Genomic DNA, 10054 nt, shown 5'->3' with positions numbered 1-10054 from the left:
TATCGTTTTAGTCTAACTCAAAAGTACAGTCAGCGATTGAGCAGGACATTGTGTTTATTATGTGTATGTAAACTTATTAGCAGACGTTTTTGTCCCAAAACAACTTACACCATTTTAATTAAGGGCCAAACGAGATAGCTCACACCTCCCTTCAGTATTCCCAGAGAAACTCCACACAGGGTTTCATATTTGTTTGGTGGACATGCCCTATAATTTATTTGTTTCTGCAGCCTGGGCTACTTACAGAGACGGCTTTTTTTTACTGTGTTTGTCACAGAGTGGGCAACTAGAGAGTTGTGAGGAGGCTGACACTTTTATCCAAAGTGGCTTATTCTCCTCAGAGGAATTCTGGTAGCAGCCTGGAACTGAACCCACAACTTTTCATGTATGTCGTTTGATGTCAGAGAGTGAGTGTATCAGCTACAGTACTTTAACACAATTATCCATTTGGTAAGACATAAAAGCACCATAGAATTCTCATGTAGTACTTTTCTATGTGTATGTTTCTGTTTCTAAAATGATGTTCACAACACAGTACACAGCGACATGCAGAAAGAAGAGCAACTATAGGAGACCCAAGGCAGATTAACCAGTGTATAGAGATATGGCAGCCAATCTAAAAGGTATTGTTCTTCTAAGGGGAGCCCTAGCCTCCATAAGTAATTGAAAGAGCTGATAAAAGCCTTCTATCTTTGGGGGGAACAATTCACTAAGCCTCTGAGAGAAAACTTAATTTTCGGAAGCTTCAAAAAGAACATTACGTCTTTATGCTATGAAGAATAGAACGGCAGGAAGAGTAATATTTTATGTCCTCCTAATAAAGATAAAAAAAATAATGATTGTCTTCTTAGTTGGCATAGAGGTTACATTTTAGATTCCAAAGTAGAAAAAGTGTAATTTTGAACCAACCTAAATAACTCTAGAGGGAGGGTAAAACAATAGATAAGAAGACTGTTTTGGGGGCATTTGAAGCAAAGGGCAACCATGTAGCTATGCTCAGAAAGTGTCTCATAGCATCTGTCGCAATAACATACAGATATAACATAACATACCCCGTTTGGGTAAACTTCAGCCAGTCTGGACTTTGATAAGTTACCTCCGGGCATGAGTAAATCAAAGTCTCAGACAAATACAGCATGATCTGGTGTTTAATTCAGTGTAGCCACTGAGTCTCTGGCCCACTGTTTCCAGGCCCCACCATGTTTGTGCTGCCCCCTCCCCAGTGTTTTTTATTCACTCTTCATCATCACAATTGGATCTGCAATCCAGTGGGGACCACACAGAGATGCTGACTGAGATCATCCTTACTTACTGAATCCAGGCTGGATTGGATTGGCCTATTTGCCCAATCTGCTGGAGCACTGAATTTGTTCATCTGTTTACACACTAACACATACACATACATGCACGCACACACAGACTCACACACACAGACTCACACACACACACACACACACACACACACACACACACACAGACTCACACACACACACACACACACACACACACACACACACACACACACACACACACACACACACACACACACACACACACACACACACACACACACACACACACACACACAGTCACACACTATAATGATGGCCTGTGATCACCATTTCTATCAGATGCTTTCAGTGGTAACACAATAGCAGTGTGTGTGTGTGTGTGTGTGTGTGTGTGTGTGTGTGTGTCTATGTGGGGGAGGGGGGGTATTGTGTGTTCTGCATATTACTGTTAAAAACTTGAAAGTGATACAAAAACACAATCTTCCCCTTGTGTGGCTTGAATCAGTTGTAGTTTGTCCTGTAGTGCCATTTCAGTTCACAGCATGACTCGGCAGTATTCCACTCTTAAGACCACTGAGTTTTAGTGGTGTCCCCTGTGGTCGGATAAGAAAAGCATGACACGGCACAAAAGCCTCACGCCTGCCAAGCTCCTGCCGGCAGCTACTGTGACAAGTTTGTGGGGAATAAAGGACGGAACAGACCTTAAAAACCTTTCCAGAAAACTTTGCCAACTTCCGTGACTTCAGAGTGACACCGTAAATTGCCCTATAAACCTAAATTGTGATTTTGTTTATGGCTGTTTGTGGCTGCATGTTGTGCAGAGGGACTTTGAGAGGTCCCAAGGCTGATTTCAATAACAGTGAAATGAGCTGGAAAAAAAATGTAGCAGCACAAAATAAGCAAGGGCATACTTTAAGCCACAAATTAATTTTGTAGGTGTCAAGAAAATACCCCCCCCCCCCTTAAAAAAAAATAAAAATAAAAAATCTTTTCTCCAAACAAAAAAATATTAGTCATTAGTTTGGTATGTGCCTGCTGTAAGAACCATGTCCCTGTCAGGTTTGGTTCCAAAGCTCACTCGTGTTTGCTTGGCGGAATACTGCGTTCCAAGAGTAATGTTCATGACTTCCTGCGGCAGAGTGACAGCTTTTGTGCAAGGCTCCGGAAAGTGCATTAAGAGTCCCTTGTGGTACGTGGCAAAGGCAACTCTTTTTTGTGAAATTTCATTTAATTTCCACCCACCCGCTCTTCCCGTGTTATGCATTATTGAACAAGCAAAATGTACTGCAGCTTTTTGAGTGCACTTGAACTCAGAGGAAAACATTTCCCCGCCGTCTTAGCCCCGAGCTGCATTTAGATGGATTTCTTTACCACTCCACGTTTCTTTTTTTGTTTTCCCCTTTTAACTGTCACTTGCCTTCAGGTTTGACAATATTTTTCAAATAGTGCCTGAGGTTTTTGTGGGAGTAAAAGAGCTTCTCGTCTTTTCTCTCTCTCTCTCTCTCCCTCTCTGTCAGTCACTCTCACTCTCCGGCATCCTGTGATGGACGTGTCGAACTGATGTGTCTGCCGTCAGCTTGATGGAGGACAATGCGGTGCGAAGCGGAGTTCAGGCGTGAACGTCGGGTTCAGAGAAAGCAAGACGGCCTCGCTCCCGTCTCCCAGCACCTCGTCTGTCGCTTGCAATTTTCGTCCGTCTCTCTGCTCCCACCTCATCACAGAGCAGTGACCCCCCCACCCTCCCCTCTACCATCTTACCTCAACACACACACACACACACACACACACACATAAACACACACACACACACACACACACACACACACACATAAACACACACACACACCACACCCTTGCAGCTAGGCATGCCACCATTATGAGCCGCTGCTGTCACCTGCGATGAGGCATCAGCAAGGGCGTAACGGAGCGGGTGTGCGGCGTTGCATCAAGGGCGTCGGGGGGAGCTGACATTTCTCAAGCCTGTGCGCCTGGTGTCAAACGCTGATGGGGGACCGAGGGCGAGCAGGCAAGCGAGCGGTGGGCGGGCGGGCGAAGGAGTTGAGGGAGCGTTGAGGGAGCGTTCGGACGGACGAACGGATGACCGGACGAGTGAGTAAGTGAGCGAGCGGTATGTAGGGCGGAGTAAGCTGAGCGTGGCATTCAGCTGTCCTGAAGGATCTTCCCTGCTCCGCTGCTTCCTAATTGACCTGCGCGTTTAAAGAGGGAGCTCAGCTGCGGAGAGAGAGAGAGAGACAGTCGTGTCCACTCTGCTGGACAAAACGAGCACCGCTGCTTCTCTGCTCAGCGTCCCTAAACTCTAACCCCCAACACACACACAGCTAATACCCTCCACCCTTGCACCACACACACACACACACACACACACACACACAGGATTAACACCCTCTACCATCCCACCCACATGTCAAGTGTGGTACTGAGGCAGCAATGAAGGCATGACCCAGTCATATTTGGATTCTGTGTTGAGCCTCAAAGGTGAACACTGTCTTTTGGTTGGTTGGGCTTTTCTTTGGATGTGTGTTTTTGTCTATCTGAGTCTGTGTGTGTGTGTGTGCATGTGTGTAAGTACAGTAGGTGTGTATGTGAGTATGCCGGGTGTGCCTTTCTGTGTTAGTGTGTATCTGTCTGTATGTGTGTGTGTGTGTGTGTGTGTGTGTGTGTGTGTGTGTGTGTGCATGAGCGTGTATGTACTGTATACATGTGTGTAAGTAGGTGTGTGTATGTGAGTGAATAGGAGTGTGTGTGTGTGTACGCTTTTTTATGTGTTTGTGTACATCTGGGTGTGTGTGTGTGTGTGTGTGTGTGTGTGTGTGTGTGTGTGTAGCATTGACAGAAGCTGGCAGGTCTCAAACTGCTGTGACAGCACTGGCAATCAGTCACTGTATGTGGAGCCACTCCTGCAGCCAAATGCCAACCAACCAGCTTGTGATTAATACCTCCCTTTGGATGGAGACATGACCTGATCTCTATCATACAGCACATCGTGCCTCAGAGGAGAGGGGAAATGAGTTGCCCAGGGTCCTGTCAAGTTATACCGTCCAACATCAGTCATACGTCCAGATTGTAAGATAAGTCAGGGCTAGTGAAGATGAATGGATATTCCAGTGCTTGAGGGGGAAAAAAATGCCTTTTTTTTTCGTCAATTTCATACATTCCAGATTTTTTTTTGACTTCACGCATGATTTATTTTGGTAATGAATACCTTTCTACAAAATGTAAAACATGGTTACAATAAAATGCGATTCTCAAGAAAAACATGTCCCAGGATTAAAACATCAGACTGTATTAAAGGTGCAGTCTGTGATTCTGATTCCATTCACTTTTTTTTTTTATGTCCAATTCAGTGAATTTGTCTCCACAGTCCTCAAACTGTCCTTTCAGTGTGTACTGTACTTTTGTACACAGGGTCTGTAAATGGGGAAATAAACATAGAGCCTCACAACAACCATCATAAATCTTAGACATTCGACATAGCGCTTTAGGGGCACAGAAAGAAAGACCGTAATCTTGATTGGCTGTTAAGCTTAAACATCAATCTTTCACAAAACTCAAAATCACAGACTGCGCCTTTAAAGTCCAATCATGGTGTATTTTGTCTATCCACAGAAGAAAACTATTTTCCCCCCACAGCAGAAATATTACATGTAATACTGATATTCCAGCAAAGTGCAGGCCACAGATAACACAGACTGTTGTGCGAGGAGACAGAGTGTAGGTGATTTGGTTGTGAGAATTATAAAATGGCATCTGTGACATTAGGGACTGCATTCTGAATAGAGAGCATTTAGCATTATGCAACCACCCAGAGAGAGAGGGAGGGAGGGCGGGAGGGAGAGAGAGAGAGGGAGGGGGTAGAGAGAGAGAGAGAGAGAGAGAGAGAGAGAGAGAGGGGCAACCTTTATTCTAGCTCATTGTAGCGGCTGGCTGTTTACAGCAGAGTACAGGAGAGAAGTAGATACATAACCGTCCTTGGTAGAAGAGTTGCCCAGGTAAAAGAGATGGCAAATAAAAGCCCATCACGGGGGAAGATAAGGTGATGGTCGCACAGTCTTGCAATCCTATACAGTCCATCTTAGAGGAACGCCACAAGATACACACGCCACACACGCACAGCACTCCGCACAGACACCCACAATGCACTTCACGGGCACAGGCACGACACTTCACATGAGCCACTGCTCCTTCTCTTTGCTAAACTGTTCCGCCCACCTCCTGGTGATGTCCAGGTAGAGATCGGCATTGTGGGGCTTGTAGTCCAGATAGAGCCGCGTGACCGTCTTCTTGGGCACCGCCCTCTCGATCTGCGTGCCCTCGTGCCACTCGTTGAAGGACGTGACGGTGATGACCTCGGGCCTGACCGACAGCGCGGCCTGCAGCGACGTCTCGTAGTAGCGGCCGTTGACCCGGTTGCGGGTGTTGTGGTTGTTCCAGGGCCGCACGGCCGTGTCCACGTAGCCCGGTCCGGCGCTCGGCACGAACAGCAGGTCGTTGCTGTCGCAGAAGGCCTTGATGGCCTTCCAGTTCTGGTGGGACGAGCCGAACGAGAAGCCGTTGGAGGCGAAGTAGGTGTACATGCCGTCGAAGCCCCCCGCCAGGATGTCGTGCTTGTGCCGCTCCTCCACGATGAGGCCGATGAAGATCCCGTCGTACGGCGTGCCCCGCAGGCTGTGGGCCCCGCTCGAGGTCAAAAGGTCAGCCCAGGCCTCGGGAGGGGTCAGGTACGAGTCGTAGATGTAGAAGAGAGGCAGAATTTTCCCCGTGTTGGACTTGAATTTATAGAAGGCTCCATGATTACCATACCTAGGAGAAGTGATTGTAAGCATTAAAATATACCACATGAATCATTAATGCATTACATTATCATACATTAAATTCCAATGTAAAAGTTTAATAAGTAGGTTGATGTATTATATTGTTATTGTAGTACAAATAGGACTGAAGTATTAACAATTCACAGTCTGAAACATGACAGAAACATCATACATTTGAACATTTAAACATCTAAATAATATACTTTCAATCATTAATTAAGCATCATTTGAAATGTGCACACATTAGCTAGGGAAACTAGAATCCTGTTGTTGCTTCTCATTGCTGATCAGTGCATATTAGCCTGTAAGGTTTTCATCTCTGCTTAGATCTTCCCATAGGCAGATGGCCATGTCAGTGGGTGAGATGGGACTTGGCACCGCTAGCCTGATGTGTGTGTGTGCCCATGAAGCGGACTGCGTTCAGCATGCCGGGCGGGATCTATTCTCAGTGTCATACTCCGCTTAGCACGACGACCGTCAATTAGCCTCGCCGTGTGCTCTGTAGACCTTGGCTGACGTGTCAAGGTTGCGATGTCAGGTCGACCTACAAGGACACCCCCCCTACGGCGTCATATAATAATCATCGTCCCTGGTAACGCATGAGCTGCACTCGCTTTCACAAACATGGAAGTGTTCAGAAACTCCAAAGTTGAATTCAACAAATTGGTCCTTGCTCTATTCACTCCATTTACTGTAGTGTTCCTACACAGCCCATGTTCACAAAAAACAACCATGGTGTCTTGGACTGAGTCACACAGCCAATCAACACCTTGTATTCATGAGCCTGTCTCTCTGTGTGTCATGTCAAGGACATTCCACCTACAATGCCATTTCAAACTAATAAAAACTAAAAATACAAAATCATGCCTTGTACCGGAGCTGCAGACATTACCCCCAAAAACACAGGGGCATGATTGACAGGTTATCAAATTAACGCCGACCTATTATACTTCCACTGGGAGTACCTATTGACTGCATCAAGGCCGTGGCGACCTTCTGCCTCATACATATTTCAAACAAAAGGACACTCTTCTCTTCTTGTGCTCTTTTTTGAGTCTATTTCAGGCGTCTGCTTTGCACTTTGGGGAGATAACGCTGGCTGGCTCGAGTGTCACTGGCCGTCCAGTGGGTTCAAGCGTAGGTGGACAGCGATACGGAGAGAGCGGAGGAGTCGTAAGCCCTGTGTTGTTGTCCGTGGGTTAGAGCCCGGTGACAGCTCTTGACAGATCTATGCTCTGTGCTGGACAGGGAGGAGGAGGAGGAGAGACACTGCAGTGGGAGGCCTTCACTTGGAGAATATTTACTTATACAGTATATCTTCTTATTTAGCAGCTTAAAGTGTAGGTATGCATTTTAACATTATGTGTGCCTTTGGTTATTCCCATTTTAGTCAGCAGGTGGCTTAATTGATTATTTTAAGGCAAAGTCTGCAGTCCTAATCATATAAGCTTTTTGTCACATTCATTGAGTTTCACCTAGCTGTGCCTTCACGGTTCTCACTAGCGTTCTTACACAGTCCTCCTGACGCTGTTAATGGAAAACAAGCACAGTCGCACAGACTGAGTTGTAAACACAAAATGCTTCAGAAGCACAGAAATAACCATTAAATAACCATTAATGGATAGACAGATGGATAGATAGATAGATAGAGATATATAGATAGATGGATAGATAGATAGATAGACAGATATGTTCCAGCAGTCATACACAGTCAACACAGCACTCTCCTATAATCCATAAGACAGCCTGAATAATGTTAAACTGATTATAAAATTCTAATTATTATTTACATCATTATAAAGTGCTATTGCTAAGCTCCAATATCAACAACCTTTTCAGCCAAATCACAGGCCCAACTGTTGCTAGTGCCGAGCTAGCGGAGAAGGCAGACGGTAAGCCAACCTACTTGTCAATGATGTATTTGATGTTGTCATGCATGCTGAGGTCTGTGCGGCCCTTATACGGCTGGATGTGGAAGGCCACCTGCGGGGTAGGAGAGGGGAGAAGAGTCCCTAATGTACTTAGTCAATGGAACATTAGCCCATGCATTATTCTGTTTCATCATTTCACAGCATCACATTACCTGTCTGGGTAATCAGGTTAGACTTTGAAATAACAAATCATTTGGACGCTGGTGTTCAAATTGGTCTAGTTAGCAGACTTTTTAAACCCATAATGAAGCAGCTGAAGATAACGGGACTAAATATACAGTAGGCTATCTATTTTGTGGCTATCTATAACTATAATTAAAATTAAACACATCTTTTTTTGTATCTATTTTTTACAAAATGTAGTCACAAAGGTGTCCAGCAGATTTTGAGTTGGTTTTCACAATGTAGTCCATTTTGCATGTGGACACAGGACCTGTGTGGACTGAATGGTCGAAGGCAACCTGTCCTCTCTGCTGTGGATCTCAACCCCAGACCAGAGCCAGACCAGAGCCAGAAAAGAGCCAGACCAGAGCCAGAGGTGGGGGCCGGATTGGTTTCCATCTCTCCCACTGACCGCGCTGCAAATCGGGCCACCATCTGCCACCATCACCGGGTGACCTTTCCTATAGGCCAGCGACACCTGCACCTGTCTGACGCCGTAACTGCACACCTCACACCGCTACCGCCACCGCCACCGCATCACTGCTGACCGCCACTCAGACGATGCTCAGATGACCTTCTGCCCGCCGCACCGCTGATTGGGTGTGAGGGACTCAAATGTCAGGGGCGCCAGGTGTCCTCTCTCTTTCTCTCTCTCCCTCTCTATCACTCTCTTTCTCTCCCTCTCTGTCTCTCTCACTCTCTCTCTCCAAATGGAGAGAGTTATTTCAGTGTGGAGGGGCAGGTCATGGTCGATGCCGTTGGATCGATTAGGTCAGATTGTGTGCAAGAGGACTGGTCAGGAAACTGGACAAAAGGTACCAGCGGACTGGTCTTAAAATAGGCTTTCTGTGCTCATTCCACAGATGTCAATACGCCAGCACGCTGGACCCTGTGCAAGCATGCACAATGTGTCCAGAGGTCAAGGGTCAAGGCACGCTATCCCACACACCGATAGAAATGAACACAAAGCCATATCCGCTTGTTAGCGTGCGGCCCGACACCACTGCAGGGGAAAAACACTGGACTGCAACACAGGAGGAAATAGAGCTGGAATCACCAGCAAATGCTTTCGGTTGATAATCAGTCAGGAACGGCCGACTACTGCCACACTGCCGCTATACTGAGCTCGAAAGGACATGCTCGAAACAATCCAGGAAACGTCAAGAGCATGAGGAATGAAAAGCTCTCCTCTCTCTCTCCCTCTCTCTCTTCTCTTTCCCTCTCTCCTCTCTCTCTCCCTCTCTCTGCAGCCATGGCCATCCTTCTTCATAACGGAGCTTTGGACCGGCGCCACGGCGCCATAATCTTTCCTCTGTGCTGCGGAAAGCTTTATGGATACACAGGAGGACGGAGCGCTTGGCTGTGCACATCATACATAACACCACGACAGCTCCGACAGCTGACTGAAGGTTTGGTGTGTGTGTGTGTGTGTGTGTGTGTGTGTGTGTGTGTGTGTGTGTGTGTGTGTGTGTGTGTGTGTGTGGTGTGTGTGTGTGTGTGTGTGTGTGTGTGTGTGTGTGTGTGTGTGTGTGTGTGTTCACCGTTCTGCACCACATAGTCACCGAGGCTGTTTGTTTTGGGGGTTTGTTTGTCACTTTTGCGGGGGCCAACTGAAAGGGCCACTTCTGCTTGCCGACAATGAAACGCTTGATCGAACCGTCGGCCAGTGGATGTGCTGGTGCTGAGAAAAGAAGGTGGGAGTGAAAAAGAGGAAGAAAGGAGCGAGTGAGCAAGAGAGGGAGGGAGGGAGGTAGAGAAGGAACACGGCCTGAAAACACCCACCCACTCTCTGCTCTTTCTCTCTCTCTCTCTCTCTCTCTCTCTCTCTCTCTCTCTC

At 46.7% G+C, this 10054-nt stretch overlaps 1 protein-coding gene across 2 annotated transcripts in view; it reads right to left on the bottom strand.

The window, feature by feature from the left end:
- Nucleotides 1–4466: 4466 nt before the first annotated feature.
- maneal (mannosidase endo-alpha like) overlaps nt 4467–10054 on the bottom strand; it is a 13500-nt gene continuing 7912 nt past the window's right edge. Inside the window, exons 3-4 of one of the 2 annotated variants that reach the window (XM_062530047.1) lie at nt 8031–8107; nt 4467–6113 (exon numbers count right to left, since the gene is read on the bottom strand). In XM_062530047.1, coding sequence (XP_062386031.1) covers nt 5477–6113; nt 8031–8107 — 714 coding nt within the window. In that variant the 3' untranslated portion in view covers nt 4467–5476. The remainder of the gene's footprint in view (nt 6114–8030; nt 8108–10054) is intronic. The other variant, XM_062530048.1, reaches the window with a different exon arrangement.

This window comes from Sardina pilchardus, chromosome 24, assembly GCF_963854185.1.
Source record: "Sardina pilchardus chromosome 24, fSarPil1.1, whole genome shotgun sequence".
NCBI lineage: Eukaryota > Metazoa > Chordata > Actinopteri > Clupeiformes > Clupeidae > Sardina > Sardina pilchardus.
This window is presented reverse-complemented; position numbering and strand designations above follow the sequence as displayed.